Source organism: Akebia trifoliata, chromosome 9, assembly GCF_017979445.1.
Source record: "Akebia trifoliata isolate Shusen 1 chromosome 9, ASM1797944v1, whole genome shotgun sequence".
In the NCBI taxonomy this organism is placed as follows: domain Eukaryota; kingdom Viridiplantae; phylum Streptophyta; class Magnoliopsida; order Ranunculales; family Lardizabalaceae; genus Akebia; species Akebia trifoliata.
The window spans coordinates 21,362,414-21,390,272 of NC_141383.1; the positions used below are offsets into that span (position 1 = coordinate 21,362,414).

A 27,859-nucleotide genomic window follows, 5' to 3' on the forward strand; every position below is an offset into this window, starting at 1 on the left:
ATATATATATATATATAAATTGCAAAGACCCCCAATGGATTTGGCCCGTCTGGCCCAACGTAAGCAGGCCACGCTAGATGCAATCGGGCTTGGATATAGATATTTTTATTTGACCCGACTAGGACAGCCCAGACCATTGACAACCCTACATATAGCCATTTGATTTGATCATTTGTGAAGCTCTTGAACAATTTCGAAGGCTAGAAATTATGGTGTAATTCAAGTGTATAATTCAATAATTCACAAAAATTCATGAACCATTAACGAATAATATACGAATAAATCTATAATGATTGATTGGGGTGAAAATATCAAAGAAAAGAAATCCTAGAAATTGGCACGATCTACTACTCTCCAAAGAATTTCCCAAGGAACCCTTTGGATCATATCTCAACGGACCAATCAATTACTCCTTCGGAATGCTAGAAAAAGAATTACTTGGTATTTCAACTATAAAACATTCGCTTTCGAATATTAGTAATAAGCATTCACATAGTTTTTGTGCCCTATCCTCCTTTTCATAGGTATATGTATTTTACAAATTATCACAAATCAAAGACAATCATCAGTTTAGCCATCTTTTGTTTATCACTTGACTGATTGTTGTTCTCCAATGGTAAAGTTGTCGTTCATCGTTTGTGGCTCTCCACCCTCCCTTTGATATTTATTGATTTATTTCTTTTTCTCATGTATATGACAAAGTCAGGGTTCGGGAATAATTCGGCAAGAAAAAGCTTCGGAAAAAGTTAGTAAAAGTCAATGAAGTCGGAAAAACATTGGATTAATTAAAAAGTATATATATAGGAGAATGCTAACAACCAAAACTTCATGAGGGACATTAGCATTCTTTAATACTTTTTTTTTCTTCAATAATACCCTTATCCCATTTTGTCATTTAGTGAAAAAGACAAGGGTATATTAATCTAATGAATACTTATTTATGTAATAAATATTTGTTTCTTTCATAATAAATGCTGAGGGATTTAATCTTTAAAATTAAATGTCTTGTTGCAATAAATGATTTGACAATCAATGCAAATAAGCATTTATACCCTTATTTGTTTTCACTAAAAGACAAAATGAATAAAGATATTATTGAAAAAATAAAGTGTTGAAAAATGCTAACGTCCTCCTAAAATCTTGGATGTTAACATTTCCCATATATATAGAGAGTCCACTTGTGGGGGGATAAGTGTCACATCCAGCTACAGTGACCCACTTTATTGCTTTTTTCCTTACTCTTTCAATCTTATCGTCTTTACTCTCTTTCTTTTCCACACCGTTTCTTTTTTCAATAATGCCTCTCTAATTTTATTATATTTCATTTTTTCCTTTCAACCCTAATGATTTTTTAATAATACCCTTTCAATTTTATTATTTTTTCTTCTTTTACCCACTTAATCATCGAGAGGATGCTCGTGTCATAGGCATAGGCAAACTCTAGTATATATATACATGATATTAAATGAAAAATGATACTTAAAAAAAATATTAAAACTAAAAATAATCATTGATTAATCATGATTTTTTGAAAATTCAAAGATTTAAAAAAAAAAACTTGTTTATTTTAAAAAAAAATTATGATAATTGTATTTTTTGATAAAAAAAATTCACAAATTTTTGTCACTATGTTCTCAAGTACACCATCACTAGATAATTGGGATGAAGAATCATGTAACATTAAACCAATAAATGCTTGAACATTATGTACCATTTAGTCTGTCTCTCTTCATGGATGAAAATTTTCAATTAACATAATTAAGGTAATGACCATTCTGAAGTTTATTGTACATATGAGCCGATATTGTTTGTCCTTTTGAGGCAAAGTAAGATTGCACAAGGAAAATTGAGGATAAAAGGACTTTACCGCAAAAAATATTATTTTCATGTATATAATTGTCCATTTTCCTCAAGAAAGGAAAATGTTAGGAAAATTACTTAATAGTCTCTGGTGCTAATTTTTCTTTCTACTTTAGTCCATGGTATTTGCGGGTTTTTAAAATAGTCCATTTAATAAATCCCTCCTTAAAATTGAGTCAAGTGTCTCGAAGAAATTGATAATCCATCTGCGTAGTATCAAACTTAACTTACATAGACACCACAAAATTGTTACAAACCATGGCAGGCACTAGTTGAAACCAAGCACATTGACAAGTCTCACTCTCGTTTATTCAAAACCCCTAAACAATACTTTATAGATCAAGCACTCAAAATAAGAATGTTCAACACATGTCCTATGTAAAAAATCGAGAAGGGAGCACTGTTCAAAAACAAGTCAAAACGATAAAAAAATAAGTCCAAATTAATTTGTAGATCGAAAAGTTGTTAAGCTCAATCTTAGAGTTTCAGACATAATGAGACAAAGAATTTAAGATGATTAGAGCTTTCTCATACGCCAAATCCATAACATTAAATGTGATATCTGAATATACTTATCAAGTCAGGAGTGGATATGATATTGTTCGACGCACTCACTCTAAACATTGATATCATACCAACTCAACATTAATTGCATTAAGACACTGTTAATCAAATTTAAGTGTCAGCATTAATGAGGCATGAGTACAAAGCTCAAGGGCAAAGTCAGCAGCCTTTGTCCAACTCTCGCCTTACTTAGCTTACACCTGGATCAGTTGTGTGATAATGTGTGTCCATGTATTTCAGCTATAAAATCCCCCACTCAAAGACTTAGAGAGGGTTCAAAAGATCTGATTTCTCCCAAGTATCATAATTTCAAAAATCATTTCCTACATTGTTCGTCATCTTCTCCATCTTTTACATTAGTTTCTATATTTCTCCATCATTATCCCCTCCATTACTAGCTTAAGTTTCAGAGGATCTTTGGGAGTGTGGTGAGATCCCATCATCCTTCTCTCATTCTTACCTTCATCCATCAAAAAAGCAATGGAAAAGTAAATATCGTCTAAGTCATCACCAATAAAGAGAAGAAGTTGTTGATCCTGATCAAACTACCGTCAGAAGATTGTTCACATCTCAAGGATTGAAAGTCCCAAAAAACTCTCCACACCAATGAAACAGCATCCAAGACTCTTGAATAACGTTTGGTTAGTTTTCAAAATTACAAAATTATCATTTTTATTATGTAATTTTCAAAATCCCTTTTATCAATATTTTATATTACAAATAAGCCATTTTGATACATGTGCATTTTCAATAGAAAATAATAATAATTGTTAAATATAAAATTATAACCATATAAAAAAAATAAAAATAAAATCATTTTTAACGATTTAAACCATCTAATTAGACAATGAGTCAACTCGATCTCGGTGGGTGGCGAGACGAGTTTTACCAGGTTTGAGCCACTTATTACACAGAACGATCGAACAGCCGTTTAACTTCTTTTTCCGCGTATGGCACGAGTATGTAATAACTCTTTAAAGAACAAGGCGAGTTTCGACATTCTAACTCTCGGCAGGGCGACAACTTAACAGACGTTAATACTCCGTTTAACTTAACACAGCCGTTGACCAACACTAACGATCGTTACATTTCCATTTAAAAAAAAAAATTAAATTAAAAACCCCACAGGCAGTTGTCCCCCAGTCCCCACCGCACGCGAGCAGGCCGCCATGTTGCAGCGAACGAGAAGAGATGGGATCACGTGAGCTTCATCTTGTTCCATTACTCACGTGCGCTCAACACGTCATTAACTCTTGTGTGGGCCCCACTTAAAAGATCGAGCATCACATGCCTACACCCCCTAAAAAGTAGAAAAAAACCACTTTCATTACGCACCAAAACCCCTTACCCACAACAAAACCGCTTAGTTGTATTAAAAACCGCTTTTTTTCCTTGGGCCCACCATACCACCACCCTCTGAGTTGGCCACGTGATTTGGGAGGCGACGATGTGGTAGGCAGACATATTAAATCACATGATGCGGCGCGGCTTCCACGGGGAAAGTGACACGTGTCCAACGAAATAGTTTTAATTATTTAATCCAAATTAAGAGAATATTATCCTGAAAACTATGAAAGTAGTTTATAACATTATTTACAGATCCCTAAACGGATTCCTTGATCAGGGAATGTCCATGTTAGGGGGGAAGGAGTTGTGTAAAAAGTTTAAAAAATAAATAAATATAAAATATTATAAATAAATACTTATTTAAATGAGAATTGCTGGTTTTAGGATAATTTAAAGGAGATTACTAACTTAGCTGTTTTTTAATCTCTTAAAGATACTTCTCTTACTTTCTGTTCATGAACTTGATGTTTTTGTGTGCTTTTTGTACTATAAATGGGGAATCTTTGGCTTTCTATTGTTTTACTTTGTTTTTGTTATGGTTTTAAATGTTGGTTGTTGGTTTCATGTATCCCTATCCTAGGATTATTAAAATGATTTTTCTTTTTTTTTTTTTTTTTTTTTGAATTTGTGAATAAAAAAGATAGAGAAGAAACACATGTCAATTATGACATCTTGTTCATGAATAACGAGATGATTAAGACGATTCTAAAAAAAAATTTAAAAGGAAAATGTTGAACTAACTGCAATAGGCATTGTGCACTCAACACTGTGCTGACGTGGTAGTATCTTCAAAACCATTGATTTTTCATATTGTATCTCGAGAAAAAAAAATCTATGATTTTTTGGGTACTGCCACGTCAATGTAATGTCGAGCAAAGTTAGTTTAGAAGGATTATTTTTAAAATCATTATTTTGAAACCCTAGGCTCGTATAATATATGTTATATATATATCACTAGAATGAATTTAGTTACAATAATAAATAAATAAATAAACATACACTTAAAAATTGATTTTTTTTTAATATATCTTGTTCCAAATGAATTTATTTTTTTCACAATTTTTATACCTTTTACAAGAAATAGGATTGACATAAGAGGAAGAAAAACCTCATAGAGTTACCTCATAATTAAATTATGTGTTGAAATTTGGTATCCACTTAACTTACGCAGTTGCACATTGGAAAGTTTTTGTGAGGTTGAGACATGCAACCATATGGACAAATCCCATCCCAAGAGGATGTGGGGGGGAAAATCATGTAATATTAGTAAAAATATAAGCGGAAAAATGCAAAATTCTTATAAATTAATTATAATTTTTTAGGGGTAAATATAGATTTTCTGTGGAAACATTTTTATGAGGAATTGATAGAAATATTCTCCCAATGCAATAGGTTGTTTTTTTTTTTTTTTTTAAACTCATTTGAGATCGATTTCTATCTCAATCGTGCATTTGATAAAAACCTTAAACTTTGTTTAAGGCGGAACCATTTTTCATTACTATGTTTCTTCCATAAATATTCTCTTTAAAATGATTTATATTTCATCGGTACAACTCATCATAATTAGGATTACCCAACAAACTTTGAAGTCGAGTTAGATTTAAATTTTTAAGAGAAAAATAATTAAATTATTTTCTTATTATAACTAATGGATTTTAATTTATTTATTTATTTGGTTGATGGGGTGGTGGATATTTAGTATATTATTGTTGTTGCTTGTCAAAAGGACATAATATACGGTTGCTTCTTCGGTGAATATTATATAATTGCTTCCAAGTAATTATATAGACGTGCCACAATATTAATAATATATGGTTGTTTGTTTAACACTTGCCTTAGAGAGCTTTCCCATATTTTAATTCCTTCATTTAGCAAAATTAAATGTCGTTTAAGTGCTTGTGTTTGAATCCATCCCCCCAACCTTTTGTCCTACACGTGCCTACGAGTTGGCTTCGCACCTGATTTACAACAAAATTACGTAATACAACTTGCATGTATAACTTCTCAAAATGGGGATTTTATTTTATTTTTTTCTCTTATAGGGTTTGGGTTGGGTGAGACTAATCTCAAGGTCAAACGCATCACCCCCTTGGAAAGTCTCACATGCAAGTAGTTGAGTCGAGGGTCAACCAGACCTTGGAGAGTGGCCCCAAGGAAATCATTGCTTAATGGGGTTTCGAACACTTGACATACCCTTCTTGAACAGCTTATCAAGGCTCGTCTTGTCACTAGGCCAACCCTTTGGGGTTAATTTAAAATCTCAAAATGGGGATGTTACGAATCGCGACATGGAATTTGAAAGATTGTCACGTTGGTATGGATCGGATTTTGGGTGGGATCCGATCCATTTACAGTACTAGTTCAACCTACAATTTTACCTTTGTAAATCGAGTAATGATTTTTTTGACGCCCTCCTCTGACATATGTACGTCGTAGATCATTTGCATCGGGATACACACAAACATAAATATTTCTCTTGTGTATCTCGAGGCAAATGATCCTCAGTTTTGTGATGAGGGTGTATGGGTCGTATGTCAAAGGGGGACGTCAGATTATGACGACTCTTGTAAAACTAAAATTGTTCGGATCAAATGACAAGCATCGTATGGATATAATCAATGTACTATGTTGACGTGGATGATCGTAATCATCAAAATCTTATCACAAAGATTTGGGGACGTTCGAATTTTGATTCTCTTTAATTTTCTTCTAACTGGCACTATAATTGACGATCTTTGCAATGATCAAACTATCTCAATTGATATTTTCCTTAATTATTGTCAATTGAGACTATTATATTTTTCACGAGTAAATTCATTCCAGAATCCCAAAAATCAGATCGAACTGGTGATCCAACTCCGATCCTGTATGTTACTAATCCTCTCCCACTGTAATTGGAATTTTTATACAAACTTTTGTTCATAATTTCCTTGATTTTAATTTTTGGAGTTTAAACCATAGTTCCACATCTTAAAGAGTCAATGGAGAAAGGCATGGATTTGTCAAGATGACTCATTATATGGATTAATTGTGTTATATTTAATAACTATTTTGTAAACTAAAGTAGTTGAAATATGGCTTTAAATTTTAATACTTTATGTATACTAGACTTTGGGTTGTATGGATCGAAGGACCACCTATCCACATGGATCGCATGTTTATGTGACACTTAAAAATCATGAGTGGGTTCTACATGGATATAAAGCACAAAAACTTGAGAACTTAAAAAGAAAAATAAACAAAAATAGTTTTTCATCCTTGGCGTTGAAATTAAATTTGAGAATTCAATGGAAAAAAAAAAATTTATTTTAATTTTTTTTCCTTTTTAGTAAACTTAATCTAGACCATGAACCCTAGAGATCGATCAGATTGAGATGTCATTTGGGCCAACATGGCCATGCATAACAATTGAGGACCTCGGTTCAGATTTTACATGATCCTTTGGTCTATCTATATATTTCTTTTAACTAGCTAATAAAGGCTGACTGATCCAGAGTGGAATTAAGTCTTAAAATATTGGTTGAAGAAGTAAATTTTATTCTTCTAAGATAATCAACTTTTGATATGGATGCATTTAGACATCATGATTATGATGATGAGTGCAACAGCACATGTACAATGACACAAATACAATCCTCCTAGATTTGGCCAGCTTGGAAGGGTTCACACATGACAGCTTAAACAAGGAACTTGGGTGGTGTGTTTGTGAATAAAAACTACTTGTAACACTAGTGAGTGATGGGCAATATATAACTTTAATAATCACTTAATAGAGTTAGTAGTGAATTGGAAGGAATGGCTGAGGTAGGGCTGGTAATGATCCAAAATATATTCGATATCCAAATCGGTCTAAAATCCAAAAAAACATAAAAAAAGAAAAGAATTTTTTAATCAGATTCATATTGAAATCTTAAATCCGAAATAATTTTGAATCGGGGTCGGATTTACCCTAATCCGGTCCAAACATATTTCAATAATTTACTTTATTATTCTTAATTTCATATAAATATATATAGATAAAATGTTTTAGTCTTTTTTATTTTCCTCTATATTTGTAGTAGGAAAGTAGATTTTTAAAATTTTTGAACATTGATAATTTAAAAATAAGGCATGAGATCGGATTGGTTTCGAATTAAGGATGAAATGAAATGGATCGGATTCAGTTCACATATTCATTAATTCATTCGGATCGGGTACATCTTAAAAAAACGGATAGGATCGGAATGATACTGATCCGGAACCGAACTGATCCGTTATCAGTCCTAAGCTAAGGAAGGTATATCAAGGTCATGGTTTAAAATTTTGTACTGTAGTTGAGATATCAACATCAACAAAAGACTAAATCTACACTCTTTAAATTTAAAAAGTTAAGGACCGTTTATTTTTAAAACCATGGATCGTGATTTAAAAAAATTTCTTTTATCGATTTAAAAAAAAATATATGATGTATGCTTGATAAACTAGATGAAGTTGGTGTTATTGAGTTTAAAAAATTCGTTGTAGGAAACAACAGGAAAAAACTGCTACAAAGGATCCAATCCCATAATTCATACCCTCAATACAAATCTCAAATTGATATGTGTATAACAATGATTACACTACGTGAAAATGGAAAATTTGACAAGAAAATTCGATGGACCAAGGCCCATAGTAATCGAATTTCAACGGCCATATGTGTATAACAATGATTACACTACGTGAAAAATGGAAAATTTTGACAAAAAAATTCAATGGACCAAGGCCCATAGTAATCAAATTTCAACGGGCCATGGCCATTGAAATTGCTTATGTTCCCCTAATTCGATGGCTTAGAACCATCGAATTTCTCTCATCCTCCATTAATTTAACGATTTCAATCAATCAATCAAAAAAAAAATCGACGCCTTAATCCATCAAATTTTATGAAATTTGACAGACTTGGATCATCGAATATGGACTTTTTCACGTTGTGTTGGATGCATTTTTATTTTATTCATGGTTAAGTTGGACTAACCCCCCATGACCTCAAAGTTGTTTTGTAATTTCTCAAATCATTAGAGCTATGGGCATAAACCCAGATGCATTTCGATCAAAATTGAAATAAACATTAATCCCGAAACGTTAAACTTATTGAAATTATTTAAAAATATCTCAAAATATCTTAAATTAAATTTGTTTTCGTGATCAAAATTTTAAACCTAATTGAAGTTCAAACCAAAGATAGCATGGTTTTGATGCAAATTTACCCCATTTGACCATACCACGCACCCCTTCACGGGACAAAGAAAGACATTATTTTGTCTTTAACACGGTCACACAATAGAGGTCGCGGTGTGATCAGGAAAAGGTCGAAAAGTTGTTCTTGACAATAAGGTGGATCTCAAATGGGTCCACCAAAAAAGTGATGTTGATTGGTTGATTTGATCTTTCATGGCGATTTTCGTGGATTGCACACTTGAATAAACCCTAGCATGTATAGGTTGGGACATGATGAAGCCACTTGCTTTCCAGCACGTGAGTCATAATGGGTTCACACAGTCTTGACTAGTGGCATTAAGTAGGATGATAGAGATGCATATTTGCTACAACGTTGCTACAGTAAAATAAGAAGGTTATATTTGTCAGATAAATTACAAATGCACGTGCGACAGGAACATGTCACCTCTTCTGTACCAACCGAAACATGTGTACTGACTTAACACTAGAGAGATGAGACAGCATTTGATGAATGGAGGCTCAAAAGAAAAGAAGAAAAAAAAAAGAGTGAAGTCTGTGGACCCCTTGGGCCATTAAATCCAAAGTCACGTTTATGTCACACCACCTTATTTATGTTTTTCAAATTCTCACCAATTTTTAATTTTTTAGGACTTGTTTGGATCGAGAAGTTGTACTCTATCTTACGTTTAATTTTTAAAAGTTGACAATAAAAATTAATCATAATTTTAATATTTAATTGTCTGTGAGAATTCATCTTAGAGTTACAGAGAACTCTTAACTCTAGTACTTTGTCAATTTAATTAGATTGTGTAGATCTTTCACTAGACTTAGGAGTCGATCTGGAGAAATTACTATAAATTTTTTTTTTAATTTAAAAAATTAAAGATTTTTTGGCAGATGAGGGATTCGGATTTTTATAATTATCTCTTAGATAGTCGAAGATGGTGATCATCATTGTGTGGATAAAAATCTAAAATTAGGAAGGCTAGCAATAAGTAGTTTCTTTGTAGTCGTGTGTTGTAAGAGGTCTAGATACCTCTATTACCAAAAATAAAAGCTTCTTTGTCAGTTCGATGTGATCTTAATATAGTGGGGTCACCAGCTCCAACTAACTTTAAGATAATTAAGATGCAATAACGATAGACTTCATAAACAAACAATGACCACCAACTCAATTAATTTTTGTCGACGACATTAAAGATTAAATTAGTGAGAACAAGATCAACATCCCACGCGAGTTCAATACTCTGTATGAGTATTAATTCCCTAGGGCAACTTGTAAGAGCACACCCTCACTTTCCTGGTGCGTGTGATGTGTGGATGTTGCACATGCCCCCAGGACTTGTACTTGGACAAGATCATGGTCTATGGACTGGACAAAACTCAAATACAATCCTGGTCTATTATCTTCAAAGATAACTGATTATCAAAAAAAAAACTTGTGATAGCCCATTCAAAGGAACATATTAGAGTATTAAAGTATATGATCTAATAAGTTTTATAGTGGTATATCAAATTATCTTCTCCCCAAGTTTACAAAAATAATTATATTAGATTAGGTACTATAAGATAAATATACGATTAGAATCAATTAGCTTCAATCAGAATTCTTTCCATTATTTTCTATGTAAATCCTAATAAGATTCTTGTTATTTGGGATCTAATAATAAGACAAGAGTGGTGATAATCTGATGCTCATTTCATAGATCGTAAATCACTTGCCTCGGGATATACAAGAAAAAAAATTATGATTCTACGTATTCCAAGGCTAATTAACTACCGTTCTATGATAAAGGTGTATGTCAGAAGGGGGGTTGTCAGAAAATTATTAATTTTTTTTTCAAACAAAAATCAATTATATAGCATGAATGGAGAAATCAAAAACAAATATGAACTAACTTCTAAGTAACCGAAGATGCGATTCTAGACAAAATGGAACAGAGGATTAAGATTCATTGAATCTATTTCCAAATCTCTATTACAACTTTGTTATTGATTGTTGTGTCTGAACATTTTTTTTCTTTTTTTGAAACATTGACTAATGAAAAAAATACAAAACTTGGTCCATTAAAACACGAAATTAAATCTTCAAAATGTATCTTAGTGATACACGACAACCTATTAAATGCGTGTTTTACCTATGTTGTTAGATTTTGTCCACTTATCCAAAACTCTAATTACAAATTAATCAGCCTATTAAAACATTTTAATACCATGTCAAGTACACCCAGAAACGAGTGCCACGTGTCACAATATCAATGATTGTCAAGTAGTTTTCAGTGACTTGTAGCAGTTTAATGGATCCAATCATGTTCCCATTCCACTGGAATTTTATTTTATTTTATATTTTTAAATATCATTACAAGCTGTTTGCTCGTAGACATGCACCCCAATGTGAATGCTCTCCGTGATTATCGAAACTAATCTCCCATTAATGCCCATTTGTTAAATAGTTTATTTAGATTAATAAAAAATTCATTTTATAAAATAAAATAAAAAAAATGTTTGAAAACTATTTTGAAACATTGATAAATATTTAAATATAATGGTTATTCGTAGTGTTATTTATTAGTATAATTAAAACATTTTTTAAAAGAAAAAAAATGGTGGTTTAGAGATACCCCTCTCTATTTTAGTGAATATTTGAATTGCCCTTTGTTTTCAAACTTGCACCATGTCCCTTGACTTTAGTCTTCTCTTATGATTAATAATTAAATGACTAAAGTATTCTATAAATCTTCAACTTCTAAAGAAAAACACTTGATTTTTTTTTTCTTCTAAAAAACCTGTCTTCTTCAACTATTATGATAAATTATTTTTAATTTCAAGAATACAATCGTTTTCAACTTCGCCTTTAACAATTTTAGAGAATCTATGATATATACCAAAACTTTCATCATTTTTTTACTTCTTTGAAAACTATCGTATTGTTGAATGTTTGAAAGGTGGAAACATAAAGAATCTTAAAATATTTTACATGAGGATAAGATTATTAATGTTTTGAAGAAAAATTAATGACTTTTTTGGGCACAAGTTGAATATCAGGGAATCAGATTAATTTCCAGATTTTCTATAAACACCCATCTATGAAATTGGCAATATTAGGTTTTCCCCTCCTTGTCTTAACACCCCCCCCCCCCCCCAAAAAAAAAAAAAAAAAAAAAAAAAAAAACACACACACACACACACACAAAATGCAAGATTAGGTTCATCCCTCTATCCAAAAGTCAATGTCCAATTTTGTTGATAAAATAATGGTGAAATTTTGATATATTAATTCAAAATTTTAATGGGAATTTTGAATAAAATAAAATAAAATATTTCCTTAATTCATCAACAAAAAGGAATGTTGATTTTAGGTGAAGGGGATAAATATAATCTTGCCTTATTTAAAGAGTTGTGATAAATTGACGATAAAACTGATGCTCTTGACGTAGCAGTGCACAGAATCATAAGAAAAAGATTTATGATTATGTTCATTTGTGACGTCAAGAGCATTAGTTATCATTAGTTTTATTTTAAAAATTATTAATTTTTTATATATCAATTAAAGAAGACCAAGGTCAAAGGGCATATCATTAATTTGAGAACAAAAAGGACCATCTCAAATATTCACTAAAAGTAGAGGGATGTGTCTAAATCATACAAAATAAAATGGGAGGAAAAGGTAAGTGGGGGAATCTGATGCACATGAGAGCTCGTTTGGACTTTGGAGCATGCCCGCGTTTCACGCACATGTGTAGGGCCCACCATAAACAGGTGGCGGACATCACGTGACATTTCTCCTTTACCACCAACATGCTCAGAGTCCGAGTCAGAAACTCTCTGAGTCAAAGCTTATAAAGAGTTTTAGTTAAAAATTGGGATCAGCACCCCTAATCATCACCACTATTATCTGTTAAAAGTCATTTGTCAACGAATGCAACCCCAGTCAACTATATTAACCTCTCACGTGACACATTCTCTCTTTTTGGACACTTGGCGTACACCCTCAGGAAAATGTCCTCCTCAGTAAGGTTGGAACTTTTGTATGTTCGATTGGCCTTTGATATTGAATCACGAGGAGGATTCGATAGTGGGACATAAGGAGTACATGTTATTGACGTGGATGACAATACGGCTTGTTAATGTACTCCTCTGATTGCATGCTTCAGGCTTTGTCGGTCCTATCTATCACAGATCTGACCTCATCACATCATAAAAACTTAGATTACGTAGACTACGACTGCAGTAACTCTTTTGCTACAGAGGGTTGATTTGTTGCATCACAACCTACCGAGTTAAATAACATTAGAACGGGTTTTCAGTTACACGTGGCAAGATTTTTTATTTTTATTTTTCTTTTTAAAAGGCTATTATTACAAGAGTGTGATTGAGAAGACATCTCAACATCATTTCATATGGAACATGGTGGTGGATGAGTTGGATAGTACCAAGTCATTGAGGATTCTATGGAGAATAGCAATATCAAAATTTAGCATTAACATGTCTAGAATGAATTGCTTCCATGATTTTGAGCCATATGTTTTGGATTTCAATATCTAAAATAATTAATACTAATGAGAAAAAGAGGTTAGGGTGCATGCATAAAAAAGATAATTATCCAAGATCGCCTATATTAGTACTACAACTTGAGTATACTAATTCAAGTTTAACCTGATTGATGGACGAGCTTGGGTCGAGTTATGTAGAATATGAGTTTAACTTTGGGGTTGAATAACTCAATCCAACCTTAATTTAAGTAGAACTTAGGTTGAAGGTTCAAGCAACCCATTAAACCAAGTCTCTCTCTTTCTCTCTCTCTTTATATATATATATATTGTTAATCAAAACAAAATTAAGCTTGTTCAATGAGACCAACCTATCTCGAACTACTTAATTCAAGCTAATCCAAACTCAACCTGAGTTTAGAAGTTTAAGCTCATGTTTAGCACAGTTTAATGAGTTTAGGCTTAATGTTAGAGTTTAGTTGATCTTGGGGTTAAGGGTTGTGTGAGATGAGTTGAGCCTCAGTCTACCCTTTAGTCCACCCACCCCTCCTAGTTTGTAGTCCTATCTATCATTCAACATGTAACAAGACATGCTTTTTTTTTTATGCTCAATCCTAAGGGATTAGATCACACCACACAGCCAATCGAAGGCTGTTGTAAGTTGAGAAGTGCATAATATAAAAAATTGACATAAATCTAATATGAATGAGAGTATGCAAAAAAGACGTCTTAAGACCTAATGTCATGATCAACAATAAAATCTTAAAAGATTGTGACAATGAGATATAAGAATCAAAGAAGTTTTCATGTGACCAAAGTCGAATGCATGTGAACAAATCTATATATATATATTTTTTTTAATCAACGAACAAAAAAGAATCGACACATATCAAAACATGCGAAGGATCAACATAAACTTGTGACACAATTCAAAACACCCACACATACGAGTAGTGCAATATAATCATGGGAACAAATGATTCAAACAAGAACCTTTAAAGAAGGACACACAATATTAGTCTTTCTCACTAAAATCTTATCTAATTTTCTATTGATTTGATCGTTGAAGTATTTTTAAATGAAAATAGCTGAAAACTCCTAAGAAAAAGGATCTAATTAATATCCAAACATATTAATTCATATACAGATCCTATTTTAACACACAATAATATCATCAGACGTTGATATCACGAGTGTTAGTGATTTAAGTTACATCTTATCAACATTAATGGTTGTACCCTAGAGTGTAGTATTATATTACAATGGCAAAAGAACCATCGGATCATTTAAAATTTGTCAAAAAAAAATTACGTGTGTGGTAGAGTGGGAAATTCTTCGTCCAAGAAAACGTTTTGAGTAGCGTCAATTAGAATTTTAACGCCGTTATTCTGCCGTAACCATGTTACGATAGCGGCGTTTCGCGTGACGGAAAGAAAACGAGAAAATTATAAAAAAGAACAAAAGGGTCCGTATAAAGATCTTACCAGAGAGGCCCTCCGACCCACACAGACCGAGAGAGAGAGAGAGAGAGAGAGAGATTTCTCTGAAATTGGAGTGAGATTCTTCTGCATTTCGTCTTTCCAATTGTTCGATCGCACTCGCTTTATAGCTAACCTTCTGCTTCTACGTGAAATTCAAATTTACTTACTTTTATTTCGATTTCATCTTTTTTTCTTTTGAATTTCATACGCATTGGAGATCAATTTCACAATTCAGATCGAAGGTACGCATCTGTAATTTATTTTTTCGAAGTTGTTTTTGTTTTGGATGACTTTTCCGAATTGTTAATCGTATAAATTTTCAATTCTATGTTTGAATCTACGAAACCTGACTTGCTTTTGGTTTTTCATGAATTTTTCTTGCAGATTTTTTGTAGAAATATTTGAAATTCGAAATTCCATTTCGTTCTACACAAGTGGAAGATTTTTTAGTAGATTAATTCTCTTTAATTGAGGTCTTGGCCGAAGAAAACTTCTAATTCCAGCTTTCTGCTGATATTTTGTCATTAAAGGAATTAAGAATTGAGATCGCTTCAGCAAATCAAGCTTATTTGAATCAGAAAGAGAAGCCAAAGCGCCTCCGATAGAAGGCGTACGTTCTTTCTCTAAAGATTTGAACTTTGCATCATTACTTTTCAGATTAACACTTTGAGAGATCCGATTTGGAATTTAAATTCTTTTGTTTGATTTTTCAAGTCCAGGAGAGTGAAAATTTCCAAAAAGCAGATTAAAGTGAAGATAAGTTGAAGAATTTGGTGAATTTCTGGGAGAAACCTGTGAATTTTGTTGTATTTAGCAGGAATTCAACATCTATCAGGAACGAGTTGACTCATCATCCATCCTGAAACTTTTTGGAAATTAAAGATTTTATTTCGGAAAAAAAGGTCGTGGAATATTCTTTTTTTATTTTATTTTCTGGAGATTATAGGAGAATAAGAAGATATATAACTCATCATTCATGGAGCTTCCTCAACCCCGCCCTATTGGAACCGAAGGTATCATCTTAAATAGATCTTTTTTTTTTTCTTCTTTCCTGTTAGTGTTGATTTATCAATATTTTAGTTTCTAAAACCAAATTATTTTCATAATTAAATTTTTTTTACCAGGGAAAACAATTAGGTTCAATTACTAAAATATTCTTCTCGAAATGTGATGTTTAAAGCAAACACTAAGGGGTATTTTAGTAATTTAAACCAGTTTTTATTTTTATTTTAAAATTTTAATTTGATAAAAATTTAATTTTAAAAATGGCAATTTACCATATTTGCAATTAAAAGGAATAGTGCACTTTACAGGAATTTCATACTTTTTATTTTTTTTAATATTAATATTTTAACATTTTTACAGGTAAAAAAACAACAGAAGACTTTCTTTCACTGTACAGCCATTCATCTTTCCAACACCAAGATCCAAGGACTTCTCAAGGTATCTTCACCACTACTAGAGTCCATAATTTGATTAACTTGTTTATGAATTTTATAATTTTTAGAGAAACATCTAATATTACTTTGTGGGTAAAAATTTGGATCCAACACATCAATTAAATGATATTTTTCTAAAAATAATTTAATAATCAAGTTAGTAAAAAATTTGATAGAGTTTAAGGCCATTTAATTAGACCTCCGGATCTAGATTTTTTACCCACACAATAATTAGCTATCGTGGACATTACATCGACCTCAACAAAGTTCATTGTACACATTAGGGATTTAAATCGTACAAGGATTTGGTCTAATAGATCAATTACGTTAGAAACAAAATCATCGACTTGGGTAATACTCATCGAGAAAAAGATTAAAAAAATATGTGGATTAAGATAAACATAACTTTGCAAATACACTTGAATAATTAATTAATGAATATATATATATATATATATATATATATAACTTAATTAAAGAAGGAATAGGTTTCGTTCAAGTGGCCGAAAATGTTTACGATAAAGATTGGATGATGTAAACAAGATATAAAATATAGAGGAAATTTGAGGTGTAGGTCATTAATATCTATCTGTCCTGCTTTAAAAAATTGTTGATTTTGACATCCCCACTAAATTTTAGTGAATATTTGAGATACCCTAATGTTTTCAAACTATTGACATACCCCTTGTCCTCGGCTTGTCCAAAGAAACTAATAGAAAATGACGTAAATACCAAACCTTTCAATCTCTCTATCAAAACTCTTCTAAGATATTCTTTTTAATCTATATGAACCTCATCTTCAATTTATTGCTAAAAACCCTTGATTTTGTTTTCTTATTCTCAAAAATCCATCGACTTTAATCCTCCCAAAATCCTATCTTGTTCTCAACATTTGAAGGATGAAGATAATAGGATCTTGAGATTGGAAACTAGGGTAAAAGTAATTTACACTAAAAGTTGAAGATGACCGATTCAGGAGAGAAATATCATGGGTATTTTGCTAGAGCTTGAATACAAGAGAATTTTGTTATTTTTTTCTACTCCAAGACTTTGATGTCAAGGGGGTATGTCATTAATTTTGAAAACACTGCAATCTCAAATATTCGCCAAAAACAGGCAGAATTATATCTCAAATGTTGACTTAAGCATGTTTTTTCCATGTTACAAAATTATTACTATATCTTCACTACAAAACCCTAATTTTTTCTATTAGAAGACAAGATAGAAATACCTTATGATGGTAAATATTGAAATATATATTTGTGGAGGATACTAACAACCACATCAAATCTTATATGCTAGCATATCCTACCTTCATATTGCATACCAAATATTGCCTAGCTTTAGATTTGTTAAGAGTTTGATCAATTGTTATGGTTGGGTGCTTCGAAGGATTGAACCAATGCTCTTCAATGCACGTACATCCAGAATTATCCGAATAATAATTTCTTTTCAGTTGCCATGACTCGGTTAATTACATTAGCTCCTAGAAACATTGTCGAAAAAAATGGTTGCTTTCATTTTTTTTTAAGGTAAGCTTATACATCAAAGCTTTTTCCCAAATTATCGGCACTAGTCACCCATGACTATTTTGGCCTATTAGTTGGTGAGCCTATACTCAAGAAGTTTTTTTTTTCTCATTTGACTTCATCAAGTGGTGGGTCAAATATTCGGGGATGATGTTCCTATAATTAAAATGTTTACTATACCAAATAAAACAGGTTTCCTAAAAACAATGTGTCTAGAGTGTGAGACGAAGTCTTAATAAAATATCTGGCAAAAGCTAAATCAAAATTACTTTGGGTGGGCCCACTGAGTTGCTACACAGGAATAACAAATAATCAGACCAAATAACATGTGGTCTATGGTACTTAGAAACCATCATATCTCAAGCTGTGATAGCTAGATATCTCCAAGTCTCTTTTGGATTTTTAAAGTGCAATAAATACACTTTGAAAATTAGAATCTAAGGATATTTTGGTAAAAAGCAATTTTTTTAAGGTCAGTTTTTATATAAACTCTTATTTTCCAAAGTGTATTTATTGTACTTTAACATGAGTTGTCCTCAACACCTAAAAAAATTGCTCACAAAAAGATTTCAGAGAATCTCAGATTAATCAATCACACGATTCCACATGCATTGGGGGAATCCCCAATTTGCAAAAATGTTCTCCTTCGAGTTATTAGGGATTCTTTGAAATCTCATATTAACTTTCTTATGAGAAAAAAAATATCTCCATGGCATACCAATATAGAGTTGTTGTAATATAATTGTTCTCATTAATTTATTGAAGTGAGCCTATTATAATAATAGCTAATTGGGTTTTTGCAGGAATTTATCCTAAGACACGAAATTTTCTACAACCCCTTGAAATGGTGGGGAAGAATAATGTCAAGGGAGACACCATTATTGAGACATCTACAGTTGAAAAGCCACCACCAGTGCAACCTCCTCCTCTTACTAGTCTTCCTCTTCCTCCTACAGTTGAGCACATTCTCCCCGGTGGTATTGGAACATATAGTATAAGCCACATTTCCAATTTCAATCAATGGGTTCCCAAGGTTGAGAGTCCCGTGTTTGCTGTTGTTCGAGCAAGTAGTGCAGATGACAACGAAGAAATTAATAAGGCCAACTCGAATAGCAATTCTTGCAGTGGAGGCTCGTTCACGTTATGGGAAGAATCTGAGGTGAAGGAGATGGGGATGAGAGGGAAGTATACCACCGGAGAAAGACAAGTTATAAGAGGTAAAAAAAAAATTATTAATTAAAGTATTGCAAACTTGTAGACATGGTTTTAAGAATTAGATTTGATACCCATTGAGTTTGGTTTGATCCAACCGATCTTGCATAACTTGGTTGTGTCAAACCCTCCCAAACAGATTTTAACCTATTGGTACTGAAATTCCTCCTGGTAAACCTAACTACAAATTGGTACAACGCAATCTTGATGTGGATTGTTTTGGGTTCGTGGAATACACCGAACCACACACCAACAAATCTATAAATCCAATCATTGTTCATTGTGATCAACGAATAGAAATGTAAAAGTCAAACTTATTTTCTTAATAAATTTGATTACATATATATAAAAGAAAAATAATTAAGAGATTTCTATAATGTTGTTTTCCTTCTCTTAAAGACATCTTCAATCTCCTTGTAAATTTTAACTTAGGGTAGTGTTACACTTAAATTATTACCAAGAGTGTCTAGCATTATAGTCAAATTTTTTTTGTATTATATGAGTTAAAAGTTTTAGAATTTGATGATTTTTATTGAAGATGATCTCTATGATGAGGAAATCATGCCACCAAAAATCAGTCCATTTCGAAACTTCTTACCCCATTAAAACTGGTTTACAAAAAAAATAAACGATTTATGATTCTTCAACCTATTTTGATGGGGTTAACATTTTTGGAGTGGTCTGATTTTTGACAAGAATGATATTATCACTATAGAGATCGTTCTCACAAAAAAATCAGGTCATTCCATAACTTTTAATCCTTGTCAGACAACAAAAAATTGGCATGGAATGGGGTTCCCTTGATAATAATTGGATTGCCTTAAACACTATCCTTTAACTTATTTTTTGTGGATGAGTGTTCATCAATGAACAACCTACTTAATTCTTTTAATCATCTTCTAGCCTCATCAAAAGAACAATTATATTTTCCCATGTTTTTTGAAATATGAAAATTTGATTAATATTTAAACTTTATTGATGTAATATTTTTAGGATGTTAGTCTTTTTTTAGCTTCATTTTATTATTTTAATATATGGATATATTATATTTTAAATAAAATTTTCCATGTCATATATTTTTGAACTTAGATCATATTATATATTTCTTTCTACATAACATAGAAAATACCCCACTCCCACTCCCACCCAAAAATAATAATAATAATAATAATAATAAAAATAAAGAGTGTCAATGTCATAAAGGCCTTCTTGTAAATATATAATAAAAAAAATCTCAGATAGTTGTTGTTATTTATAAAATTGTCAAAGACTTTATTTTTTTCACTAAAAGTTAAAATAGTAAATACATTTTAAAAACAACTAATGGGACAATGGGAAGAATAAGTGAATCAGCCAAAATTCATTCTACATGTAAAATTAAATGAAGAGATGTCTTTTAATGAAAGAGTCAATGATTATATGACTCTCCCTTGGCACACACCCTCTCTACTCGTCTTGCATGGTAACTTTAGATTTTTTTTTTTTTTTTAGGATATATAATTGCATATATTTATGGGATGTATGATTGTGTATCCCAAGAAAAAAAAATATAAAAGAGAGTCAATTTATCATTATTATTTAATGAAATGATGGGTAAATGACGAAGAAGAAGATTTAGGAAAGGAAATAATTACTGTGCCCATCTACTCATTAATTAATTAATGATTCATCATTTTCAAGTACCACATATAAATAGACATATTTCACGATCACGTGAAACCCACTTGCTGACACGTGACATCATTTATTTCTTCCTCTCTTTAATAATATATCTAACGTAAGCCGGATAGGGTACCGGTTAAGGACGTGTGAAATGCACCTCTTACCGAACCCGTGGAAGGAACCAGAAACTAACAACTGTCAAACAAGCGGAGAGCCGGAACTCAAACTGTTACAAACGATATTTAACGAATTTAAAGAGTTCCGGTTTTAAGCGGCAACCCACTCCTGACTCCCTGCGCACGTTAGTGTCGAGCACAGTAGAATTGAGTCACCATTTTTTTTTTTTGCAGAGCCAGCTGAGAAATTTGGAAATTGGTCGACGGAGCGGCCATTACAGACCCCTTTCATCCATAGCAACAGCTTGAGGTGTTTTGTCTTTTTCTCTTAGTTTCTTAGGGTTTCTACTGATCTCTTTGTTCTTAATTAAAGGTTTTAATGGGGTTTTGTTAATTTTACAGTCAAAATTCACAGAAAAATCGGAGCTTTATGGAGATGATGAAACCCGGAAAGGGTCTTCCGGAAGATGAAGAAGATGACGACGAAGAATTCGTTTTGAAGAAAAGTGGTTCTTCTCAGAAAGGTATTTTTGTGGAATTCTAGGGCGTGAAACGTAACTGTTTTTATATGTAGAGCATGCGAGAGGTTTTTTTTTTTTTTTTTTTTTCAATTTTTTTGTTGTTGTTGGATTCAGAAACTTCTGTGAATTTAGAATTGTAACAATCTGTGGAGAGAATTATGTGTTCTGTAAAGTTTTTAAATTCTTCCTAGAACTCTGATTATCATGTTTTGAATTTGTTTTCTTCAATAAAGTAGTGTTTTTGGAACCAACCCAGTTCGTAATACTGTTTTTTTTTTGGTTTTTTGGGTGTTTTCTTGCAGAATTGACGGTAAAAGTAGATGGGAAGAGCACTGATCAGAAGGCAAACACACCAAGATCGAAACACTCAGCTACAGAGCAGCGTAGAAGGAGTAAGATCAACGACAGGCAAGTTCTCTACCAATTTTATTTGTCTTGGTGGTTATATTTATAAATTTTTTTTGGATCGATTGTTGGTTAAAATAGAAGAGAAAATAAATAGATAGAATCTTAAAATATTTTACGTAAGAGAATAAGATGTCCGATTTTGGGAATAAAAATCAAGGGTATTTTGGCTACAGGTTGTATATAAGGGAATTTAGATTATTTTATCATTAGTCTGGTAGAGAAGACCAAGGTCAAGGGCATGTCATCAGTTGTACTACTAGTACCATTGTATGACGTACAACCCAAGAAAATCAGCTGCAATTGAAGTGAAAGAGTTATGGGTTCTGATTTTCAGTATATTTTTTTAAGGGGTCAAGTAACCCCACTTTCTTTTTTTTCCTGCTTACATGGCCTTTTCTACACATTGAAGAGGTGTTTGTCATCTACAATCAGATTGTTTTAAGAGATCTCCATGTGTGACCTTTGTTTACTATTGCTTGGAGTGTGCAAATTCCATATTGTCTGTACCACTTGATCAACATAACTTATTTAACCTATCAAGTTCTTAATATATATTTGTTTATTAATTACTACCAGTGGGAAGCATTTGCATTGCATGTGGTGCATAAGCAGAGGAGTTGGCCTCGTATCCTGTGTTGGAAGCCTAGAAATCATCAATTAGGCTGATTATAGGGTGTGAAGGTCAGATAAGGTGTCACGATCTTGTGGTGTGATTTGAATTTTATTTTCACCAATTCACGAGGAAGCTAGAGTAAGGGTCTGAAATGTTCTAGAATGATCTAGTCAAATCTGGGAGATTATTTCACCAAATTGTGGGGTTGACTAAATGAATCTTATTCTTCTATTATTGCAAGTGTGTTCATATCCTTTTTGCCTATCTCAATCACATTCTTTTGGGTATTTCTCTTGCTTTTGTAGAACTTTCAACTTGCAGATTCTTCCTTACTAGTGCTGTAATCAGCCTTTGTCGCATATGACTTAACCATCTCAATCAACTTTCTTTCAGTTTATCGCCTATTGCGACTACTAACATTTTCATTAATACGTTCCTTTCTAATATCCTATTTCATAAGCTTTTTCTCACCCGTCTCAGCTTCCTCATCCCTGTTATGCTCTATCTATTAACATGTTACTTCCTGATCTCCCAACTCAATAGGTCCATATCAAACTAGTTTTGGGTTGAGAGAAGGAAAACTAATTGCTTTCTTGCTTGGTCTGCTTCTTTGGGTAGAATTCCAAAAATGGATATTCTTATTTACCCATTGTTAGATTATTTGTGTACTTTTGTTCATTGTGCAACATTAATGTTGAGTATGCTCCTTCATCACTGCAACTTGGCATGGCAGATTTGGGGATCTTTCTTTACCCAGTTGTTTTCACTGGATCGTGTCATGCTCTGTTAGACATGTATTCTGTTTCTTGTTGATATCTCTCCTTTTGCAATTAATTTGGCATATTCGAAGGAAAGAAAAAAAGTGAGTGTTCGCAGATGAAGATTAAGATCTTCAGAAAATTGTATTTTGCATTATGGGGTTCTTATTCAATGGTTTTCAGTCCTTGGAGAGTTTAAAGGACTGTCTATTGAGGATTTTGTTTTTACATGTGACGATGTTGTTGCTGAAGAGGGATAGCTATCGTATTGTTGTTTTCTTTTCTTCTTTTTTTGTAATTGTAATTCTCTCCTTGGTAGGTTGCCTCACAATCTTTTTTAACCTACTTTCTTTGATCAATAAATTCTTAGTACTTTTCAAAAAAAAAAGAAAACTTAAGATGGTGGCGTATTGTCGTTAAAGTCCTCTTCATGGACAACTTCTCGTACTTATCAACAAATCTCATTATTTTTTCACTTTGTTATGCAGGTTTCAGATATTGAGAGATCTCATACCCCAGACTGATCAAAAGAGAGACAAAGCATCATTCCTATTAGAGGTACTCATAGAATTCTAGGAATATCTTATGTCATATTTTTTCATACTTGATGACAGCTTCTATTCTTTGAAATTGTTGACAAAATATTGATATCCATGCGCAGGTTATCGAGTATGTTCAGTTTTTACAGGAGAAAGTTCATAAGTATGAGACGCCCTACCAAGGATGGAGTCAAGAAACCTCAAAGTCACTGCCTTGGGTAAAATCCTAATACTTTGCTTTATACATTCTTTTTAAGTGTGAATATAAATGTATGCTTAGACTGGATATGCTAGAGAGGATGCTTGGGTATCAGATGAGTGGCTGGAAGATCAGGGATGGGCCTGGTTCTGTCCACTTCTGTGAAACTACATGCTTGCATATGTATGGTTGCATGCTGGTGGTGTGTGCGTGTGCGTACTGTTTTAAAAACCAGACTGGATCTACAGTCCGACTGGGAGTTCAATAAAATTCGGTTCGGTTCACTAAGAACTGTTGTTCAATCAAGAACGGTCGGTTTTTTTAAAACCAATGATTTAACTGTGAAAACCGTCCTGTACTAAGGACCGATTTTGGAAATTCTAAAATATTTCTAACAATTCGGTTCGGTTCACTAAGAACTGTTGTTCAATCAAGAACGGTCGGGTTTTATAAAACCAATGATTTAACCGTGAAAACCGTCCTCTACTAAGGACCGATTTTGGAAATTCTAAACTATTTCTAACAATTCATTCTTCGATTCTCTTACAAAAAATTAGATAAATCTTAGAAAATCTGGAAATTAATCCTTTTAGATTTGTATTCAATTTTATTATCAAATAAATATAGAAACCTACTAAAACTAAAACTCTAACAACTATATTAATAAATAAAATCTGTAATTTACTAAATTATTTTTATATTTCAAGGATCTTTAAATAAATACAAAAATCTTCTTAAATCTTAATTAAATAAAAAATCTACAATGATTTTTTTTACATTTTTTAGTTATCAAATATCAAGTTACAAACTTTTTCTTAGGACTTTTACATAAAGTGAAAAACTGACAATTGACAAATGTTAAATAAGCTTTGAAGCTTTGGAGAAAAATAAAGATATTTTATTTTTTAATCTTTTTATTTTGTTGATTTCTTGATTAGGATTTTATGTATTTATATATATAAATTAATAGAAATTGGTCCGACCAAATTGATCCACGGTCGGACTCCGGTCTGACCAGTTGAGCAAAATTTTGGTTTGATTATCTGGTCTGGTTTTTAAAACAACACGCTTGGATTTTGTGATCTGATGTATCAGTTTGGGGCTTCCTCTTGGTCTCAAGAAATAATTTATGCCTGAGATTGTTCTGAGTACAGCCAGGACATATGAAGGAGTATTACAACATTTGTGGATAAGTGAATGATCATTGTTTGCATCTGGAAGCTGGAATGGGCTTTTGTTACTCGCCTAAGAAATATTCTCTGGCAATGAATAAAAAATGGACACTAAATCAATTGAGTTTGGGGTATTTATTCCAAAATTTCCATCTTTTAAAGAATTTAACTAAACATCATTTATTTGTATGAAACAGAGAAACAGTCATGGACCTGGAGAAAGTATGATTGATCCTTCTCGACTCCCAAAGAATGGCTCTGGTCAAGGTTTGATGTTTCCTGGAAAATTCCATGACAATAACATCAATATCACCCCACCCATGCTTGCAAATGCACATAACCCGGTTGAATCTGATCAGAGCATGGGCACCGCTTACAAACCGATGGATCACAACCCTGTACTTGCAAACAAGGCAGTACCCGTGACAGTTCCTTTGCAGCCTAACTTGTTCGCTTCTGTTGGGAGGACTAGTGGGCTTGCCCAACCACTGCAGAGACCAATCCCCGATGGAGAGAACATGGCATCGCAGGCCCCTCCCCATTTATTGCAGAATAGACCATGTGCAACCGAGTGCCCAACAAGTGATGCACTGAACGAAAAGGATATGAAAATCGAAGGGGGGACAATTAGCATCTCAAGTGTCTACTCTCATGGGTGAGTGTTTACGAGCCTTCTAATTTACCTGTTTCTTTATATTAATATCCATGGTTTAATTTGTTCGAGATTTAGAGCATGACCTGCAAAGTCTGATTGCCAATTGGTCTTGGGATGGATCCATTTCCATTGGCTTTGTTTGCAAAGCAAGTGTCAGCCGTACTTATCTGCAATTACTTAACTGTTCCTGTTAAGACTGATGAACAAATACAGTTCATCATCATCGAAGAAGCCTTATCCCAAAAATTTGGGGTCGGATGAACAAATAATGTCACTAAAGTAAATATAGGTCTCCTCACATCTCTTAATAGATATTGATGCTCTCTCCTCGAGGATTGGGATTGTCCAGCATGAAACCTAAAAATAAGCCAAAGTTCGTATATATTCTAGAAAGATGGATTTCCTGACCTTGTATCATGTTTGCAGGTTGGTTTTATGTAATGATTGATAGTTCCCCCTCGAGAGTGACTTAGTATATTCCAGCATATAATCCAAAATAAAATGATGTTCATATCTATTTTTAAAGCATTTATTTCCTTAATACTTTCATAAAAGTTTTACGGGCATGCATGGATCTTATTTTCTTAAGCATTTTTTTTTCCAGTATAGACACCATGGCCATGACATACCTTGGTGGTATCTCTGCCTTATCTGAGTTACATCTCTATAAGCTTCCTAGTGGTATGGTGACAAGAGTGTTAATTTCTTGGCTTTTTCTTATAACCTTATTGTCTAATAATATTTCTTATCTGCAAACTCACATAATCACCTACATGATATCGTTTGATATTGCATGTTAATTAAAAGTGGTTTACAAATGTGGGATTTGGATTTTGAATAGGTTGTTGAATAATTTGACACAAGCACTGCAAAGCTCTGGTGTGGATCTTTCGCAAGCCAGCATCTCAGTTCAAATTGAACTTGGGAAGCAAGAAATTAGTCGGCTGACCACTACAACATCCAGCACTAAAGTAAGTATATTGCATAATTAGTATCTATTTTTCTCAAGCACCACTTTTTATGCATTCCCTACACATAATGGATGAACTACAGATGGAACTGTCAGTCTGAGATCAACATACTATCATATCACTATAAATATGACATAATTTATAGACTATTGGTCTCTTACAATCTATGCAAACCATGCGACGCCCTAGTGTTTTTACATTGTTTTTTTTGCTCTATTGGATTTCCCCGTCACCTGAACTTTGAATGTCTTAAAAGTAGACTGTTTTGATTAGTTTATGTTGAAGGATATTTAAGATAGGCATTAATGTGCCATGTGAATATGCTTTTTTTTTTTTTTTTTCCTTCAATTTATGTTTGACAAAGTGTCCTACACTATAAGCTGGCACATTAACCTTATATTTTCACATTGTCTATTGAGCTCTATTGATTTTCCTTCCTGTCTTAATATCAAATGTTTAGTTCGTGAGGAAAGAATAGTAAATGGTGCATTAGAATGTCATGACAATGTTCTTTCTTCTCCCCTTTATTTTGGGTATTGTTCATACTAGTAATGCCTCCCAACACCGTAAAGTTGATAAAGTTTACATGGGCTTTTAATGAATTTCCATATTGTTGCACAAACAATCTGGATATAATTTTTCTTTCATCTATCTTTCCCCAGGATCATGAGGACCCTTCCTCTAGCAATCGAGTTAGGGCACATTCTAGGGTTACAAGCAGTGGTGAGGACTCGGATCAAGCTCAAAAGAAGCTGAAGAGAGAAAAGAGATAGTATGGCACTCCTTATCCTGAATCTTCTTTCTTTTCTTTTTGTTTCATTTGGGGGGGTTTATCTGATCCTTAAACAATCCAGTCGAGATCGATTGTACATGCCTGGATTCACACTTATGTATTTTACACAAAAAGGATCCTTTACAAACCAATATGTATTCTTTTATTTGTATTTCTCTTTCTCACAGAAACTTCCATGAAGTTTTAGAGAAGCTGCTTTTCCTTCAAGGCTTCCATTCAAATGTGAAGTTCTCTTTCCCTGTCTTATTGTTTCATTACAATACTTTTTAATCAAATGCAAGTGATCGATTTGTTTTCTTTTTCTTACAGAGTGCCTTCTAAGCTTTTTGACAAT

The 27,859-nt window shown here is 32.7% G+C and overlaps 1 protein-coding gene across 2 annotated transcripts; it reads left to right on the forward strand.

Annotated features, from left to right (window-relative positions):
- Positions 1-14,938: 14,938 nt before the first annotated feature.
- LOC147394618 (transcription factor BIM2-like) lies at positions 14,939-27,829 on the forward strand. Of its 2 annotated transcripts, none has more exons than XM_086453209.1 (13): positions 14,939-15,180; positions 15,323-15,548; positions 15,653-15,951; positions 16,304-16,381; positions 18,710-19,123; positions 21,131-21,206; positions 21,299-21,420; positions 21,720-21,825; positions 23,685-23,754; positions 23,858-23,953; positions 25,304-25,761; positions 26,603-26,732; positions 27,395-27,829. In XM_086453209.1, exons 3-13 carry the CDS (start codon positions 15,915-15,917, stop codon positions 27,503-27,505), a joined length of 1,698 nt encoding a protein of 565 aa, XP_086309335.1. In that variant the 5' UTR covers positions 14,939-15,180; positions 15,323-15,548; positions 15,653-15,914; the 3' UTR covers positions 27,506-27,829. The 2 variants fall into 2 exon arrangements, with proteins under 2 accessions (XP_086309335.1, XP_086309336.1); XM_086453210.1 differs by having other exon boundaries at positions 15,658-15,951.
- The last annotated feature ends 30 nt before the right edge of the window (positions 27,830-27,859 follow it).

Coding starts and splice junctions, on each gene's coding strand:
- LOC147394618 (XM_086453209.1), top strand. CDS start 15,915: ATGGAGCTTCCTCAACCCCGCCCTATTGGAACCGAAG. Junction 21,421..21,719: donor AAGTGGTTCTTCTCAGAAAG/GTATTTTTGTGG, acceptor GTTTTCTTGCAG/AATTGACGGTAAAAGTAGAT. Junction 25,762..26,602: donor TCAAGTGTCTACTCTCATGG/GTGAGTGTTTAC, acceptor GATTTTGAATAG/GTTGTTGAATAATTTGACAC.